The 19,806-nt window shown below is 45.0% G+C and overlaps 1 protein-coding gene across 1 annotated transcript; it reads left to right on the top strand.

The window, feature by feature from the left end:
• The first annotated feature begins 1,728 nt into the window (after positions 1–1,728).
• LOC135555431 (envoplakin-like) lies at positions 1,729–14,182 on the top strand. Its single transcript, XM_064987841.1, has 21 exons — positions 1,729–1,895; positions 3,720–3,819; positions 4,043–4,197; positions 4,386–4,509; positions 4,815–4,946; positions 5,050–5,091; positions 5,280–5,549; positions 5,691–5,786; positions 5,880–5,990; positions 6,093–6,239; positions 6,360–6,514; positions 6,607–6,704; positions 6,821–6,993; positions 7,103–7,281; positions 7,432–7,570; positions 7,698–7,891; positions 9,450–9,600; positions 9,715–9,798; positions 9,917–10,024; positions 10,145–10,237; positions 10,349–14,182. Exons 1-21 carry the CDS (start codon positions 1,852–1,854, stop codon positions 13,844–13,846), a joined length of 6,093 nt encoding a protein of 2,030 aa, XP_064843913.1. The 5' UTR covers positions 1,729–1,851; the 3' UTR covers positions 13,847–14,182.
• Positions 14,183–19,806: the final 5,624 nt, after the last annotated feature.

The following is a 19,806-nucleotide window of genomic DNA, read 5'->3' as shown; positions in this document are numbered from 1 at the left end:
ACAGCTTCTACCCCCAAGCCACAAGACTGCTAAATAGTTAGTTAAATCGTTAACCCGGACTGTCTGCATTGACCCTTTTGGCACAAACTTTTTTTTACTCATTGCGTATGCTGCTGCTATTGTTTATTATCTATCCCTGTTGCCTTGTCACTTTATTCCTAGTTATGTGTCCATGTCTACCTCAATTACCTCGTACTCCTGCACATCAACTCAGTACTGGTATAGCCAAGTTATCTTTACTCATGGTGTATTTATTATAACTTGTATTATTACGTGTTATTATTTTTCTATTATTTCTCTATTTTCTTTCTCTCTGCGTTGTTGGGAAGGGCCTCTAAGCATTTCACTGTTGTTTACAAGCATGTGATGAACACAATTGGATTTGATTTGATTTTTTTTTTGATTATGAGGGCACAATGCACATACACTCATAAATGTTTATCTATCTACTGTCAGCAGACGACCCAGCTCTTCCCTCAGCGGTAAGTGTACTCTGCATTCCTCTCTGAGACCTTGACTCCTTATACTGACTTGCCTCGTTAAATAAAGGTAAATAAAGGTAAAAAAAATATATATATATAAATACCAAGAGTGGTAATTCAACAGGGCGTGTGTCTGATAATCACTCAGACTCAGAAGCCTGTGGAACTTTAGCCCACTGTACGTACTGTAGTGTCTGATGCTGTACCCGATGGCTAAGCTACAAACAGAATACAATGCAAACCAGCACGACCACTCACTTTGGTCTGCACAGTTTTGACTTCCTAAAATAAAGGATCAATGGTGATGTCAAATGCTTGTCACGTTTTGTTTATTATCTTCGGTTGTTGTAAGATAGGCCTGTTTTAACTTGTCTAGTTTCACTGCACCCTTTCTGTAGTGGGCTAGCGTGTCAGGCTAACGCAACATTTAAATTGGTGTTATCACACTACTACTAATAGCTATTACATTTTTCCTTGCATATTTTTGTGATATTATTACTACCCACAGATCACACCCCCTTAGTCTGATACTCTCTAAACATTATTGACCTTCACTGTTTGCTTGTTGGGTGGATAGCACAGTTGGGATGTGGTGTGCCCAACCTTCAATAAAGTTGTATGTAGTAGTAACTATTACGATTCTTGTTGGATATGTTTTTATGCAGTGTGAACTTTGGGCATTGTTTGGCATTACCCTATAGCCTTTTGGTGTTCTGGCATTTCATCCCAAATATGTCTAGAATCTAGATATTCTGGTTGTAATGACAACTAATCAGTGGTTTAATGTCATTACTAGATAATACAATCTCCAACGTTTCAAGGTGGGAATGAATTTAGATTGGTTTGATTGAAGTCAGTAAATGTGAGTGAGTAGCACCCTGGAATCTAACAGGGGACTGGCCCTACCACATTCCAGTGTTTCTCCATTGGAAGTCTACCAATGAGGAATCACATTGTTATAATAATGTGTATCTCTTAGTGTTAATTCCCTTGATTTAGAAATGCAGTGCCTAGTCAACATTGTCTATAACAAAACTATCTTTATTGATTATGCCCAGGTAAGGCAAAGTAAATATATTAAAAGATAGGAATGCAGGTGTGTAGGAATGGAGAGAAAGTGAGAGAGAGACAGAGAGAGCGAGAGAGAGAGTGGGATGGAGATCAGGAGAGAGGAACAGGTCTACCCGGTCTGTTCCTCTGGTCTAGTGCCTTCATGATGACACACCTGTTCATTGGGGTGGAGCTGGGGCAGGTGGCTCCTCTTTAACTAGAGAGAGGAGACACGGCTAGAGAGAGAGGTACAGCGAGGAGAGGGAAGTGAGGAGTAAGGTAATTGCACTGGGACTGACAGAACACACAGCCTCCCAGGATGTTCAGCAAGAAGAAGGAGTACGACCTGGTGAAAGTGGCCCAGTGAGTTTGCCCTCCGTTGCCTGAACGTTGATGTGTCATGTTTCCTTCTCTTTGCTTCTCTTTTCTCTGTCTCTTATTTCTCTTTTTCATTTCATCTCAGCCTGCTTGTATTCCCTGATGGGGCGACCTGGAATCTAGTCCACTGCACATGTGGGCATTTGTTGACTGGTCTTTTCTATGTCCAACATGGAATGATAGTGTATTTTAAGAGTCTGCAGTTTTCCATGAAAATGCAGGAGATGATTTAGATGAAGTATCAGATTTGATCTATGAGCACTTAGTATTCGTAACGCCTCATTGCTACCTTACATAATTGTAAAATCAATCTTATCTGCCACTGATTGATGATGAGACAAGACAATAATTTCTGTAGTAACTGTCACAATCTGTTAACTTTACTGAGAAAAGAGTAATCTCACTGGTTTTTGGACTGTGTTGTATGTAACCACTTGATGTGTGCCTTTAGCAATGGGGTGTGACATTAAGGTGCATTGATCTTCCACATTGCTCTCAGTATTCAAAGATGGCTGCTCTGACTAATTATGTAGACAGAGCAACAATAGCTCTGATGGATAATACTATGTTACACAAAGGTGGCCTGGCCCGGTAACAAAGAGCCCAGAGCACATAAAAGCACTGTTTGAAGAAGTGTGATCTCACAGAAGAGAGTAACAGACAGCAGATGTGGAATGTGTTTCGGTACATCGCTGGAACACTCAGGATTTATCTTTATATAGAGAAGAGGGTATGTACTGTGTGTTCTGTTGCTTAAACAGGTTCTATCAGATTTGTGTATATACAAAGTTGCGTAGAGATTAATAGATGATATGTTTTTGTGAAATATGTGCTATGTTCCTTTCAAGTGTGCCTTGATAAATCAATAATCTGAGAATTATGTTTCGGTTCCTTTACATCACTGAACACTGTGTCCCTCACCACATGCAGGAACACCCTCCACATCACTCCTACACTGGGGTGTGTCTTGGAGCGACAGGGTGTAGAGTCTGGATCCTTTTCAGCTCTCTATCTTATATAACCAGCAGGGTGACTTTTTGGTTTCCCTTTAGTGTCTGCCTTTCACACTCCCACTCACCCTGACATGTGTGAGTGCCTTTTGCTTTGGTACGGTAGCTATGCATTATCTAACTCCTTTTAAACTTCTTTAGGATGTGACAGGGTATGACAGGATGTGTCTGCCAAACCTAGATGGCTTCTACAGCAATGTGGACTTTGTCATTTTACCACATATACTAACAGAGATAAGCAGTTGCCTTAATGGCATGTATGAGATACTGGATACCACAATGTTGAAACAGTAAATCTCTCCCCCACTATCACTATTCATTTTATTGTCCCATTGGAATGTAATTGCATTCATCAGCTATTAACTTGGATCAAAGCGATTCATGGGGACATCAGTAGAATTCCATGTGCTATGTCACCCATTCATTGTAAATTCCTGAGGACACTCCTCAATAATCTATCAATGTGAGGGTGTGTACGAATAAATAGCTGACTTTCATAACAGCGACTATGAGTAGGAATGACAGAACAATAAGTACAAGAACATACAAACTTAAAGATGTGCTGATTGCTAGATGAGTGTAGATGATTGACAGTCCTTTGTGGAGTTGGATGGGGGAGGCTGAGGAATACTTTTTGTTCTGCCTGAGTCTGGTTCTCATTTGGATTATTCTACCAAACCTGGAGTCTGGTTCCTGAACATTCAGGTTGCTCTACTGATCTCTCTTAGATAGGCCTACTGGTTTCAACAATGTGCCAATTACACTGATGTGAATGGAGGTTTGTCTTTTCTCTTCCCAGGAGCCAAGGTAATGATGTGGCCGTGCTGGTGGCGCGCATGCAGAGCAATGCAGACCAGGTGGAGAAGAATGTGCTGTGCTCTGAGGAGCTGATGGCTGTGGTAAGAGGTCCTACCATCCCTACCCACACACTGCCTGTGTATGTAATTACACAGTTATACGTACACTTTTACCTAACACGTTACAATGCCCAACTTAATGAAATACGCATCCCTTAATTCCACTTGACCAAGTAAAAACTTTTCAATCCCCCCACAGATATTTTAGCAATGTGCAATTCAACACAAATGTGTCATGATGAGTGGCTTTCTGTTTCTGTTCCAGGACACAGTGAATGACAAGAAGGACAGGCCCTTACTGCACCAGAAGGAGAATACAGAGATCCTAGCTGAGGCTGAGGGGCTGCTGAAGGATCTGTTCCTGGATGTGGACCGGGCCAAGAAGCTTTCACACCCACAGGCTGGAGAGATAGAGATTGAGTGAGTTCCAGCCTGAACACACACACACACACACACACACACACACACACACACACACACACACACACACACACACACACACACACACACACACACACACACACACACACACACACACACACACACACACACGTTCTCTCTCCCTCTTTCAATATGCCTCTTATTTCTCCTTTTTTTCTGGTCCTCAGTGTGAGAAACCTCCATGACCGCTGGTCTAAGGACTGTACCATGTACCGGGACCTGTATGAGACAGTACAGGAGGTGGAGCTCACTCCCAGGATTGACTGGTCTCAGGTGCTGGAGGAGAAACAGGTGAGCCTGCCGTATCCTTGGTAACACTCTATTCAAGACCAGTATGCCCGGAGACGGTACTGTCCTACCATTATATAACAACTTTGGTTGACCACCGCTTTCGGCTGATGTAACCAAACCTTTGGTATTAGCTCCTAGTTGCTTGGAGTAACATGTCTTTCTGAATGTAGTAGTAGTGGTACAAAACATTATTATCCCCAGGGGGAAAACAGCCAAACAAAGTTAACAAGACATGTGGTTGAGGTAAACATACAGCTGAACTCTAGAGGATTTACTGTACCTGTGTGTTGTGTTGTGTGTTATAGAAGCAGATAAGTGCAGAGAGGTACGGGCCCAACCTGTCTGATGTGGAGAAGCAGATTGCCTCTCATAACATCCTGCACCAGGAGATCGAGGCCTACGGCTCCCAAATGAACCGCAGCAGCACTGGCTCTCCGGTAACGACTACAAAGCCCCCGGCTTCTTTCTTCATTCTGTATCTCACCAAAACTAGGGATAAACTCGAAACAATGATTATCATGGTTTGTTTTTTGTCCACAGGCAAAGTTGTCTACCATTCAGAGACAGTACACAGATCTCTTGGTGAGTCCAGAAGTTACGTAATACATCTGTGTGTGCATTAAAGTATGGCTCTGACATGTCAAAGGGGCTCAGAATGCTACACTGTTGTGGTTGTATTTGAACCTTTGTGCCTGTGCTATCTCTCCATCGTTGACAATAAGATAGTCCAGTTGTGACTGAACTGTCTCTCCCCATGCTGTGTGGTGCAGGAGGCCTCCCTGTGGAGACACAGGTACCTGGCCTCTCTGTATGACTACATGCAGGGCTGCAGTAAGGAGCTGGTCTACCTGAGCGAGTACCAGGAGAGGATCCTCAGGAAGGACTGGAGCGACCACATGCTGGACCCCCCAGGGGTGCGCATGGAGTACGAGAAGTTCAAAAACAACACTCTGCTAACACATGAGAGCGAGACCAACCAGCTACAGATGGATGGGGATCGTCTCGTTGAAATGAAGCACCCTGCCAGCTCCACAATACAGGTATATTTATATGGCTACAAAATATAAACCTTTCCCATTGTAATAGCTTAAGTATAGGACATTGAGTTACTCACCACATGTTTTACTCACCACATCATCTACTTTGATCTTCCCTGGGGCAATATGCTTGGTTTGTCTCAGGCACACAGCGACGCATTGCAGAACGAGTGGCAGAGCTTCCTAAACCTGTGTATCTGCCAGGAGGTACACCTTGACAACATAGACAACTACAGGAAGGTAGTCATCTCTTAACCCTGGGAAAGGACGTTTCTTATGTCTCGTTGTCATGGCTCAATGTAACATTGCTCCTATGTGTGTTCCTACCTACAGTACCAGCTGGATGTAGAGACCTTGTCGGAGTCCATGAAGAGACTCAACTCTAATCTGGACCCCAAATCACTGAACAACAAGAACAACCCAGAGATCCTGCTACAGCTTGAGGTGAGATTTGGTTTATTCTTTGTATCTAAGTTCAGTCGTTTCTATGACGTACAGCATTATTTCAATCTGTTCTCTAATATCTTCTGTACCTCATATCCTCAGGGTGACGAGAGAGCGATAGAGAGGAACGAACAGCGCCTCGTAGCCCTGAGGGAGTTCAGCAGCACCATCGCCCCTCTGAAGCTGCGGCGTCTCCGCCCCACCAAACCCACCCCTGTGGTGTCCCTGTGTGAATGGACCAATGGAGAGGTAGAAAATAGCTTCATAGAATAGCATTGTGAGAGTTCTGAGAAGTTAAAGGGCAAGCTAATGTCCTGTCAATTGACAGCTGTAGCACAATATAATGATGCAAACTCCTGTCACCCTTAGGACTCAGTGTCTCAAGCAGAGAAGCTCATGCTGAAGTCCAACTTAGACGATGAGAACTGGGAGGTCCAGACCAGCACTGGGAAGACCAAAACCCTGCCTGGGGCCTGCTTCCTGGTCCCACCGCCAGACACCGAGGCCCTTGAGAAAGTGGAAAGGTAAAGAGAGAGAAAAAAAGACTCCTTATTACAATGACCCAAAACCACCATCCCAGGCGAACTGTAATGACATTGTGTGTTTGTGTGTCCAGTCTGGACAGAGAGCTTTCTAACCTGAAGAGAAAGAGAACTACTCTGATGGCCTCCCTGAGGAGCCCCGGTGTGGAGGTGGTGCGCTCAGTGAGAGCAGGTGAGTGGAACATCACCCCACTTGCTAAGAACTTTAGCAGACATCACTTAGTTTGAACTCACAGTGGGACCCTAGTCGATACAGGGGACTAGACTCTGCCCTCTGCTTGTCCTCAGCCCCTGTGGCTAATGCCCAAGTGGACCCAAAGACCACAGTGCTGGCTAGCCAGCTGGACAAGATCAGCAAGAACCTGGACCACAGTGAGAAGGACATTCTGAGCCGGCTGAGGGTCCCTCTGGATCGCAGTGACCCCACATGTGACCTGGCCAACAGGCTGAAGGAGCATGAGGTGAAGGGATTGTTTTTTATTTTAGACCACTGCAGCCTGCTACATAGCATCATTATAATGGACAGTGTGGTTCCAGAGTGTGATATCCATGGTGTGCTTTGCCCTGCAGAGGGCCACCCTGACTGTTAGGAACCTGGAGGCAGAGAAAGTAGCGGTCCAGAGAGATATGGATCCCATCCTAGCCCAGAAGCCCCTTGGGCCCACCACCTCCGCCCTGTCCCTCAAACTGAGTGGTCTTAACAACAAGTTTGACGACACCAACGTCCTCTGTGACCTGTACAACAAAAAGTGAGAATTTAGTTTACAATGTGAAATAAATAAAAACCTATGTAAAGGTTGTGTTAGCTATATGTTCTGATTTTTTACTTGTTTTTGTTTTATTTACATCCAATTGCTCAAGATTATTCTCACTCACTAATTTTTTTTTATCTTGACCAGAGCCACAGCTTCCATGTTCTTGGAGAGGCAGATCAATATGGTGGACAACTCAGTCTCTGGCTTTGAGGAGCAGCTGGCTGAAGATGCTGCCATCCCTGATGTTCCCAATGTCCTCCAGACACGCATCCAGAAGCTTCAGGTAACAGTATTTCAGTCATATCAGTCATCATTATGATGGACTCTTTCAAGTTGCAGTGAGTGTTTTGTTTCGATTGACCCATCCTCTTTGAACAGTCCCATGTGTTTCTCCCTTGTCCTACAAACAGAACATGCGCAAGGATGTAGCGTTAAAGCAGGACGAGATGCTGAAGCTGAGCAGGGACTTGGAGTCCACAGAGCAGCTGAGCAGCTCCCTGCAGAAGGGCTTCCATGAGTACTGCCCAGACATCCGCCGCCAGCAGACAGAGGTCAAACACCTGAAGAACCGCTATGCCAACGTCAACAGTCAGCTACAGGAGAGGTGAGAACCCCATCTGTCACACAGCTAAACTCAGCAAAAAAGAAACGTCCCTTTTTCAGGACCCTGTCTTTCAAAGATAATTAATTAAAATCCTAATAACTTCACAGATCTTCATTGTAAAGGGTTTAAACACTGTTTCCCATGCTTGTTCAATGAGCCATAAACAATTAATGAACATGCACCTGTTGAAGAGTTGTTAAGACACTAACAGCTTACAGATGGTGGGCAATTAAAGTCACAGTTATGAAAACTTAGGACACTAAAGAGGCCTTTCTACTGACTGAAAAACACCAAAAGAAGGTTTCCCAGGGTCCCTGCTGATCTGCATGAACGTGCCTTAGGCATGCTGCAAGGAGGCATTAGGACTGCACGTGTGGCCAGGGCAATAAATTGCAATGTCCGTACTGTGAGACGCCTAAGATAGCGCTACAGGGAGACAGGACAGACAGCTGATCATCCTCGCAGTGGCAGACAACGTGTAACAACACCTGCACAGGATTGGTACATCCGAACATCACACCTGCGGGACAGGTACAGGATGGCAACAACTGCCTGAGTTACACCAGGAATGCACAATCCCTCTATCAGTGCTCAGACTGTCCGCAATAGGCTGAGAGAGGCTGGACTGAGGGCTTGTAGGCCTGTTGTAAGACAGGTCCTCACCAGACATCACCGGCAACAACATCGCCTATGGGCACAAACCCACCGTCGCTGGACCAGACAGGACTGGCAAAAAGTGCTCTTCACTGACGAGTCGTGGTTTTGTCTCACCGGGGGTGATGGTCGGATTCAAGTTTATCATCTAAGGAATGAGCGTTACACTGAGGCCTGTACTCTGGATTGGGATCGATTTGGAGGTGGGGGTCCGTCATGGTCTGGGGCGGTGTGTCACAGCATTGCAGGCAACCTCAACGCTGTGCGTTATAGGGAAGACATCCTCCTCCCTCATGTGGTACCCTTCCTGCAGGCTCATCCTGACATGACCCTCCAGCATGGCAATGCCACCAGCCATACTGTTTGTTCTGTGCGTGATTTCCTGCAAGACAGGAATGTCAGTGTTCTGCCATGGCCAGTGAGGAGCCCGGATCTCAATCCCATTGAGCACATCTGGGACCTGTTGGATCGGAGGGTGAGGGCTAGGGTCATTGCCCCCAGAAATGTCCGGGAACTTGCAGGTGCCTTGGTGGAAGAGTGGGGTAACATATCACAGCAAGACCTGGCAAATTTGGTACAGTCCATGAGGAGGAGATGCACTGCAGTACTTAATTCAGCTGGTGGCCACACCAGATACTGACTGTTTCTTTTGATTTTGACCTCCACTTTGTTCAGGGACACATTATTCCATTTCTGTTAGTCACATGTCTGTGGAACTTGTTCAGGTTATGTTTCAGTTGTTGAATCTTGTTATGTTCATACAAATATTTACACATAAAATAAACGCAGTTGACAGTGAGGACGTTTCTTTTTTTCTGAGTTTTTATGTCACAGTTATATATGTCTGTGGTTACTTCTGTGGTCTATGATATACTGATGCTTAATAAAAAATCTATTGTTATAGAACGGTTCTGCTACAAGAGGCAACCAATAAGAATCAAGGCTTCCAGAGCTCTGTCCAATCATTGAACTTATTTTTGACCAACCTGCCTAATAATACGATCAATCCAAGTGATGGACTTTCTCAAATTAACTCCAAGCAGAACTCTCAGAAGGTTTGTGGGTTTATTTTTGTGTTATTTTATCTCAAAAATTGTCCCTGCTATGAACATCGTTAGTTTTCTGCAGTACATTCTCTTGTTCTTATTGTGTGTTTGCTTTCTTTTCAGAGAGTGGTGGAGGATATAAAAAGGAAATCAGATGATGTGGGTTTAGCAGTGAAACAGTCCCGTGACTTGCAGAATGTCCTCAATGTGAGTTTAAAAAAAATACATATAATCAGAGCTACCATTAAAAATGTCCATATCAGTTGAAGGGTTTTGGTTGATGTTGTTCTTAAAAGAGAAAATAAATATTCACCATGTCTCGTAGGAGTATGAGGCCAAATCTGATAAGTACCGTGGTACACTGAAAGATGTGGATGATGAAGTTGGCAAAAGACGTCACACATCCGCCATGGCTGATGCTGTGCTTAAAAAGGTATTGTGGACCTGAGAGTCTGCAACAATCCTCATCCTATAGTTGACTTAATTCGCATTCAAGTTTGGGCATTGATTAAAGATCCATGATCTGACTAGAGGCTGTATGTTTCTGTTTCAGGAAAGAGCTCTACTGAACCTCTACTCAGAGGTGTCTGCAGAGAATGATCAGCTTCTCAACAAGATGGGATTTGCTAAGAACATAATTGCCCAGGTATGACACAATTACTTTGTAAAACATCAACACAGTGGATTCTGTAATTCCTTATAAAAAACACTAGGTATAGGTTAAACTATATTGTCCACTGTTACCTTCTCTGAACAGAATGAAGAGAAGGTGAGCCAGGTGGAGGTGAAACAGCAGCGGCAGCTGCAGAGCCAGCAGAAAGACCTGGAGGAAACAGACGTTCTAAAGAGAGAGCTGGCGGATGAGACCACCAGGCGCTCCCATGCTGAGAATGACCTAGCAACATACAGAAAGAGGTTTATTTCACTGAAAAGCCGTAGAGGTGTGGAACGAATGGAGGAGAGGGAAGTTGTGCAGTACTACCGTGACCCCAAACTAGAGGGTGACCTGGTGTCCCTGAAGAGTCGAATCCAAGATGAGACTATAAAACACTCTGGCACCCAGACAGAGATAAAGGTTGTCAATGAGAATATCATCCGTCGGGAGACTGAGCTGACAAATGTCAAACCTAGGCTGTTGACCAGGGTGTTGACTGAGTTTGAGAGGGACCCCCAGCTTGACAAGGAGGCCACCAAGCTGAGAGAGGAGATGCGCAAGCTGGAGCAGGAGGTCCAGGTGAGAGATACAGAGACGGTCCACATGAAGACTGAGATCACAGTTCTGGCACAGAAGAGACCGACTATCAAAGAGCGAGTAGTGAAAAAGGAGGTGGTGAGACTAGAGAAGGACCCGGAGATGCTGAAAGCAGTTCTGACCTTTCAGACCGAGATCTCAGAGGAGGGGTTAAGATCCAAGTCCCTCAACGATGACATATTCCGCACTAGGAGCCAAATCAACACACTTGAGAGGATCATTCCCACTATCCAGCCTAAGATTGTTACCAAGGTGCTGAAGAGGGTGGAACAGGACCCAAAACTCATTGATGAGGTTAAGACTATCCACACCAGCCTGGAAGAGGAGAACAAGATGAACAGTGATTTGATGAAGGAACTCACCATCCTCCAGATCCGCTACAGTGAAGTGGAGAAGGTGCGGCCCAAGCTTGAGGTCAAGGAGATCGTCAATGAGATCTACAGGGTGGACCCTGAGACAGAGGTGGAGCTGGTGAGGCTAAGGAAAGAGCTGCACGACTCTAATCGAAACCACACTGATCTGGAGAAAGAAATCGACTCAGTTATGGTAGATCTTAAAACTCTGCGTTCCCAGAAACCCAAGTCGGAGTACAAGGAAGTGACCCAGGAAGTGATTAAAGAGGAGAAGAGCCCAGAGGTCATCAGGGAAATCAAGAGGTTGAATGACCAGGTTTCACTTCTGCGGGTCTCATATGACAGCACCCTGGATCTGCTGAGCCGCCTGCGCAAAGAGAGAGATGAATGGAAGGTCGAAAAGTCTAAGTTAGAGACAAAGCTTGTAAACAAAGAGGTAGTCAAATACGAAAATGACCCCCTACTGGAGAAGGAGGCTGACCGTCTGAGGAGAGATGTGAGGGAGGAAATCCAGCAACGACGCAACATGGAGGAAACTGTCTTTGACCTGCAGAACAAGTACATCATGGTGGAAAGGCAGAAACCAGAGGAGAAGATTGTGATGCAGGAAGTGGTGCGTCTTGAGAAGGATCCAAAACAACTCCTGGAGTATGAAAAGCTGAACAAGAACTTGGATGAAGAGGTTAAATCCCGTAGAAAACTGGAATTGGAAGTTCGACAGTTGAGAGTCCTGGTTGAGGAGAAAGAGAGAAACTTGGCACTGATGGACGACCGGCAAAAGAAAATCCAAGTAGAAACAGAGCTTAGACAGATCAAATCTCGCATCCTTGAGCTTGACAATACCCCTCAACCCATTGCGGAGAAGATCATTATTGAGGAAGTTCTCAAAGTGGAGAGAGACCCCAAGCTTGAGAAACTAACCAGTGGCTTACGCACAGACATGGATATGGAGGAAACCAACATCAGTCGGTTGGAAAGGGACATCCGAAACCTGAAGATCAAGTTGGACATCTTGCGCAAGGAAAAGTCCATTGAAAAGACTGTATATAAAGAGGTGATTCGGGTGGAGAAGGACCAGAATGTGGAGGCTGAGAGGAACCATCTCAGAGATCTAGTGTTGCAGGAAAGAAGTTCCAGACGGGATCAAGAAGATGAAATCCAGAGGCTTAATACCAAAGTGACCCGGCTCCAGACCACAAAGTCAAGCACCTCTCATGAAGAAACAAGCATCACCCTCAATAGAGATTCCCTGATGAGAGAGAAGGAAAATTTCCTCAAAACACTGAGGACTTTGGAGTCTGAGAAACATGATTTAATCATATCGTTCCAGCTGCAATCCAAGCTGATGAGTGAGAGAAACCAGATTAACAGGCAAAGGGGCTTCAAGATGGATTCTGAGGTACAACGTCTAGAAAAGGACATCCTGGATGAAAAAGACCGGATACACCAAAAGGAGACCTACATTATGGAGCTGCAGAACAATCTTAAGAAAGATGACCACTCTGAGACACACACCAGAGAGACCAACCTCTCCACTAGAATCAGCATCCTTGACCCCGACACTGGCAAAGACATGTCACCATATGATGCCTACTTAGAGGGTCTGATTGACCGCAACCAGTACATCCACCTTCAGGAGCTAGAATGTGACTGGGAGGAGATCACCTCAATGGGTCCAGATGGGGAGACCTCGATTCTGCAGGATCGCAAGAGTGGAAAGCAGTTCTCTGTCAAGAATGCTCTAAAGGATGGCCGCTTGACTCAGTCCGATCTGCACCGCTACAAGGAGGGTAAAATGCCTATCTCAGAATTTGCTCTCCTGGTCGCTGGGGATTCCAGACCAAAGCCTTACATTGGTCCAATCGCAACACCAAGGACACCGACAAATACCACTGTGGCATCTTCATTGAGCACAATGCCATCATCACTAAGGTCTTCCTACTCAAGTCTCACAAACAATAGATACGGCAGCAGTAGCAACCTGAATATTTCTAGCGGTGATGAGCTCTTCCCAATCTCTGGGGTGCTGGACTCCACCACCAACAGTCGTATGTCTGTACGTAGTGCCCTGACTCGAAACCTTATTGACCCAACCACAGCCCAGAAGCTCCTGGAGGCACAGGCAGCCACGGGTGGCATCGTCGACCTCAACAGAAAGGACAAATTCTCTGTTCACAAAGCAGTTGATCTGGGTCTCATTGACAAAAGTCACATGCATCTGCTGCTGAATGCTCAGAAGGCCTTCACTGGAGTGGAGGATCCTGTGACTAAGGAGCGTCTCGCAGTAGGGCAAGCGGCTGAGAAAGGCTGGATACCTCAGGATAGTGCCATGAGGTACATGGAAGCACAGTACCTGACTGGGGGGCTGGTGAACCCCCATAAAGCTGGTCGCATCAGTGTCCAAGATGCTCTTAACACCAATATAATCAACAGCACAGTAGCCAAGAACCTCCAAGACAAGTCTGCCCACACCAAAGAGTTGATTGACCCCATCACGAAAGAGAAGATCTCGTACAAGGAGGCAATGGATCGCTGCCAAAAAGATGTCACTACAGGGCTCTTGCTGCTCCCTGCAGCCTCCAGCGGTGACTCCAAAGATGCACCATCATACTCCAACTATCGATTCCCTGGCTCCTACAGCCAAGTCTAGACATGTGGCTGACACACATGCCAGATCTAGAGAGATGCTACAGCTCCAGATGCTAAATAGAAATTCACATCACAACAACACAAACACATGTTCTTATGTCTTTATGGTAAAGGTAGAACATTTTTATAGTTCTGATTGTTGAAGTCAGAAAATGTCTAGGTTGTACTGTACACATTTACCTGTTCTTTATTGATGCTATGATTCTCAAGAGTTGCTGTACAAATAATTTAAATTAATGTTTGGTGAAGAGCTTTCTTTGATTTGTTTTTCAGTATTGTGAGAGCCATTTCTTCCAATAAACTTCCAAATAAGCACTCATTACATTTTTCAAAACAAGTGTTGGTCTCTGTGTGTGATTACTCCTATATGGTGGTAATTGTTGAAGTTCAAGTTATTTATTTGTCATATGGACAGGAACACATTGTGGTGTACTGTACACAGTACAATGACATTCTTACTTGCATGTTCACCTTTAAACAATGCAACAATAATAGAAAAAGTGAAAAATGAATAAAATCAATTTCACATCTGTGACACAGCTGAGACCACATGATAACATGAGGATATCTGTGTTTTGACATTCTCACAAGATGGCAGAGCCATACAACAAGGTAGCATGCTAATGAAATACACAGTGGATTTAATCTGGAGAGCTTCTGTGCTGCTGTGTGTCCAACCGGAACGGGCCGTTATGCCAGTAAATAAGGATCTACAGATGTAAATGTCCCTCCCCTTGTCCTGGTGAGAGGTGAAAGGTGTTGTGGGGACTGGTGAGAGTCCCCTCTGATGGGATGTCAAGTAAACAGATTAGTTGGTTACAGACAGGGCTTTATGGGATTACTGGACATGAGCCTGCCTGGGGGAGGAAGTGGCCCCCTCCTGTAAGTGGGGTCGTAAAATGAGGTTGTAAAATTAGTGACCTGGTGCCATAACTGGTTAAAATGATATAGGGATTAAAAACAGAGCGATTAAAAAGCACAGCCTAGCTATGAGAAGAATGCATTTGACAATGGTGAATTATTCCATTAGGTCCAAATGTTACATTGGTTCCATGCTGAGGTAGATGATCCCTAAATTCCAAAATTGAGAAAAATCCATCAAGCAACAATTCTTTTTTTACCTTTATTTAACCAGGCAAGTCAGTTAAGAACAAATTCTTATTTTCAATGACGGCCTGGGAACAGTGGGTTAACTGCCTGTTCAGGGGCAGAACGACAGATTTGTACCTTGGGAGGTTTGAACTCGCAACCTTCCAGTTACTAGTCCAACGCTCTAACCACTAGGCTACCCTGCCGCCCCAGAGTGATCATTGTAATACTGTTCTTTTAAACAGCAGTCAAAGGTCTAAGGGACCACTGTTGGTTTGTCCATGCTGTCTGAATAACTGTCATGACTGAAACGACACAAATTATGGTGTACATTATGACGACAACTCACTCATTCACTAGCAGTATGGAAGATGGTGTGGCATGGAATCGTCCGTCCACCTCAATGAATGTACAGTAAGTAGCACGACTCAGGAGAAGACCCAGATGCAGACAGTTCGAAGTAACAAAAGTTAATTACAAAAACGGGGCTGGCAAACGACAGGTCAAGCAGAGGTCAGTAATCCAGAGCAGAGTCCGAAACGTACAGAATGGCAGACAGTGTCACGATGGATTAAAGGGATCGGGAGGCAGTCGCAGGAATGCGTAATAGGGGTTTTAATTGACCCAAATTACAGAGTGCCATGTAAAGGCACGGGGACGAAGACCAAACAAACACATATACACACACACATACAAAACACAGGGTAGAAACCAAAACAAAAGAGCGAGGAATACCTTGAATAAATACACCGGGACGGGACCCGTAACATACACGCACACAATGATACCACACGGGACAAGACCCGTAAATCATCTGTGCAATACAAGCGGCACGAAAGCCAAAACACAGCACAGGTACTCACACGACCAACGGACATTGGAACAATAATTGACAGCCCAATGGTGTGAACCATTGACGAGGTGGAGACAAGCACAAAGACAGGTGAAACAGATCAGGGTGTGACAGTAAGTTGTTTTCAGTCATTGTAAACAAAACATAATGGATGACGAAAGTAATTGCAGGCCCTTTTGTATTACAGTGTGATTATTGCCATAATGCCATACCACGGTCTTTGGCACTGATCCCGTGTCCACTGCACACAAGAGGAAGCATTTGCACCAGTCTGTTTCCACTGTTGGAATGAATAGGCGTCACTGACACCTGTCTTTCATTGAATACAAATTAGTGCTGCTCCCGCTTCTAACTCTGATGGCTGGGGGAGTCGACCTTCTTTCATTGCTGTGACCTCAGCAAACACATCATACAGCAGCACTCCTCACTAACGGCTAGAAAATATCCCAACACTATTACATCCAGAGCAGCAAGGGGAAATGCACACATTTCTAACCAAAAGGATGGAATTAGGTGATCTGTGGCTAGAATTAGTTCAAACACACCATAGCAGTGTTTACATGGCTTTGTTGACATGTATGATGGTGGTTGTCTCCCCTTTGTAGATGGGATTTAAAGAATTTGTCATGATAAAATTTTAGGATGAAAAATCGGATCATGTTATAATTGAGCTTAATTTGTAGATTTGGTTCTAAATAAATGAGTGAAGGGAGTGTATTTCCTTGTGCCAGATTTACCCTTCCGTGTGGGTTCAGTTGTTCACCTGGCAGGTCTGTGGAAGGCTTTGCCTTCTCTCCAATAAATAAATTATCAATTTAAGCAGGTGTAATAATACACTTAATGTAAAAAGACAACACTAATATATGGCAGTCAGTGCTTTATTTCCACTGAATTCCAAAATATTACTATTTCACCCTCACCAAAATGCACAGTCAGGAATTATGACAATCTATAACTTTCAACTTGAGTCACAAGTTAGCCCCTGCACTTTACATTTACATTTTTGTAATTTAGCAGACACTCTTTTCCAGAGCGACATACAATTAGTGCATTCATCTTAAAATAGCTAGGTGGGATAACCACAGAGGTGGAAGAACAGAGCACTCGGGTTGGGGTGTAGGGTTTGAGCATAGTCTGAAGGTAGGGAGAAGCAGTTCCTCTTGCTGCTCCGTAGGTAAGCACCATGGTCTTGTAGTGGATACAAGCTTTAACTGGAAGCCAGTGGAGTGTGCAGAGGAGCAGGGTGACATGGGAGAACTTGGGAAGGTTGAACACAGGCAGGCTGTGGCATTCTGGATAAGTTGCAGGGGTTTGATGGCACAAGTGGGGAGTCCAGCCAACAGTGAGTTGCAGTAGTCCAGACAGGAGATGACAAGTGAATGGATTAGGACCTGCGCTGCTTCCTGTGTGTGGTAGGGTCATACTTGATGGATGTTGTAGAGCATGAATCTGCAGGAGCGGGTCACTTCTTTGATGTTTGCAGAGAACGACAGGGTGTTGTCCAGGGTCACACCAAGGTTCTTTGCACTATGGGAGGGGGACACCGTAGAGTTGTCAACCGTGATGGAGATATCTTGGAGTGGGCAGGCCTTCCTTGGGAGGAAGAGCAGCTTCGTCTTGTCAACGTTTAGCTTGAGGTGGTGGGCCGACATCCAAGCTGAGATATCTGCCAGGCATGCAAAGATGCGTGTTGCCACCTGGGTGTCAGAAGGGGGAAGGAGAAAAGTAGTTGAGTGTCATCCGCATAACAATGATATGAGAGATCATGTCAGGATATGACGGAGCCGAGTGGCTTGGTGTATAGAGAGAAAAGGAGAGGGCCTCGAACCGAGCCCTGGGGGACAACAGTAGTGAGAGTATGTAGTGCAGACACAGATTCTCTCCATGTCACCTGGTAGGAGTGGCTTGTCAGGTAGGATGCAATCTAAGAGTGTGCAGAGCCTGAGACGCCTAGCCCGGAGAGGGTGGAGAGGAGGATCTGATGGTTCACTGTGTTAAAGGCAGTGGACAGATCTAGGAGGAGGATGAGAACAGAGGAGAGAGAGTCAGCTTTGGCAGGAGAGCCTCACTGATACAGAAGAGAGCAGTCTCAATTGAGGGACCTGTCTTGAAGCCTGACTGACATTCTGAGAGAGCTAGCGAGAGAGTTGGTCAGAGACAGCATGCTAAAATTGTATTGGAAAGAAAATAAAGAAGGGATACCAGTCTATAGTTTTTGATGTCAGAGTGGTCAAGTGTTGGTTTCTTGAGGAGGGGAGAGACTCCGGACATTTTTAAGTCAGAGGGGAGGCAGTCAGTGGCCAGGGATGAGTTGATGAGGGAAGTGAGAAGGTCTCTACAGAGATGGTCAGGAGAAGGGAGGTGGGGATGGGTTGATCGGGCAGGTTGTCGGGTGGCCGGACCCCACTAGTCTCAGGACCCCACTAGTCTCAGGATTTTATCTGGAGAGAGAGGGGAGAAAGAGGTCAAGGCATAGCGTTGTTGTTCTGTGTCAGTGGGACCAATAGACTCAATAGGCTGAGTGAATGAGGAGCTGATGTCATCAACCTTATTTTCAAAGTGGTTGACAAAGTAATCTGCAGAGAGGGATGAGGAAGGGGTGGAGGATTAAGGAGGAAGGAGAAGGTGGAAAAGAGTTTCCTAGGGTTAGAGGAAGAAGCTTGAAATTTGAAGTGATAGAAAGTGACTTTCGCAGCGGATACAGAGGAAGAAAATGTAGAGAGGAGGGAATGAAAGGAGGATTGGTCCTCCAGAAGTTCAGCTTTCCTCGATTTTCGCCCTGTTCTGTATGATCGCAATGATTTTCTCAGCAATGGAACTGGAGGGAGGGCTGAGCAGGCCGGGAGGAAAGTGGACAGTACGAGTCATAAGATACGGAAAGGGAGGAAACTAGGGTTGAAGAGGCAGAATCAGGAGACAGGAGGGAGAAATATTTAGCAGAAGGGAGAGATGATAGGATAGATGAGGATAAAGTAGTGGAAGAGAGAGAGCGAAGATTGCGACGGCACATGACCATCTGGGTAGGGGCTGAGTGGTTTGGGTCAGAGGAAAAGGAAACAAAATAGTGATCTGAGACCTGGAGGGGGGTTGCAGTGAGATTAGTAGGCGAACAGCCTCTAGTAAGGATTAGGTCAAGCGTATTGCCTGCCTTGTGAGTGGGAGGGGTCCGGGAAAGGGTGAAGCCAGAAGAGGCAAGGAGGGGAAGAAAGAGGTGGAAAGAAATTAACCGAAGGTAGACGTAAGTAGGTTGAAGTCACCTGGAGATATCAGGAGTCCTCTAGCTATAGATTGAAAGCTGCTGTCCAGTAGTCTTTGCTGTCCAGTAGTTGGCCATGTTCACGCAAGCTTTATTTCTGGATCGTGACAAATGGTAGGCTGCGTTTACACAGGTAGCCCAATTTGGATCTTTTCCCACTTATTGGACCAATAATTTTGCAAAAGATCAGAATTGGGCTGCATGTGTAAACACAGCCAAATTATGCGTATGATGTTGTACATTCTTATGAATAAATATAGTTAAATGAATCAACAGTAAATGTAATTGTTATACTGAAGTCATGCAAATTGAACATGCTCAGAACGTTAATACATTATCATCTTTATTATATTTTTTAATAACAAAAACAGTACAAAAACATCTTTATTAAAGATATGATTGGTTTCAAGGGTAAGACAGGTTCTGGTGGAGTAAGAGAAGATACTACATGGTTTGATTAACGCTCTGCACATATGACCCAAAGGGAAATGAATAGACAAACAGTTTCAGTAACAGATTAATCCAAATTGGTGTGGATGTAGCCTACTTTTCTCATTGTGTGAAAACGGGCTTGTTAATTAAGTCACTAGATCTACTGGCAGTCCAATGAAAGGATCCTCTTGTAAATCCTCAGACGTTTACAGTATACCTAATGCCCACTAATAGAGATAAAGAGGCACGGTTGAGCTGCTAAAGCCTGGTAGTCAGTGACGTCAGTCCATATACTGTCAGAGAGGAGGGGGCTTGCAACCCAAACCTTCAG

Source organism: Oncorhynchus masou, chromosome 15, assembly GCF_036934945.1.
Source record: "Oncorhynchus masou masou isolate Uvic2021 chromosome 15, UVic_Omas_1.1, whole genome shotgun sequence".
NCBI lineage: Eukaryota > Metazoa > Chordata > Actinopteri > Salmoniformes > Salmonidae > Oncorhynchus > Oncorhynchus masou.
Note: the sequence above shows the minus strand (reverse complement) of the source record. Positions and strands in the feature narration are given on the sequence as shown.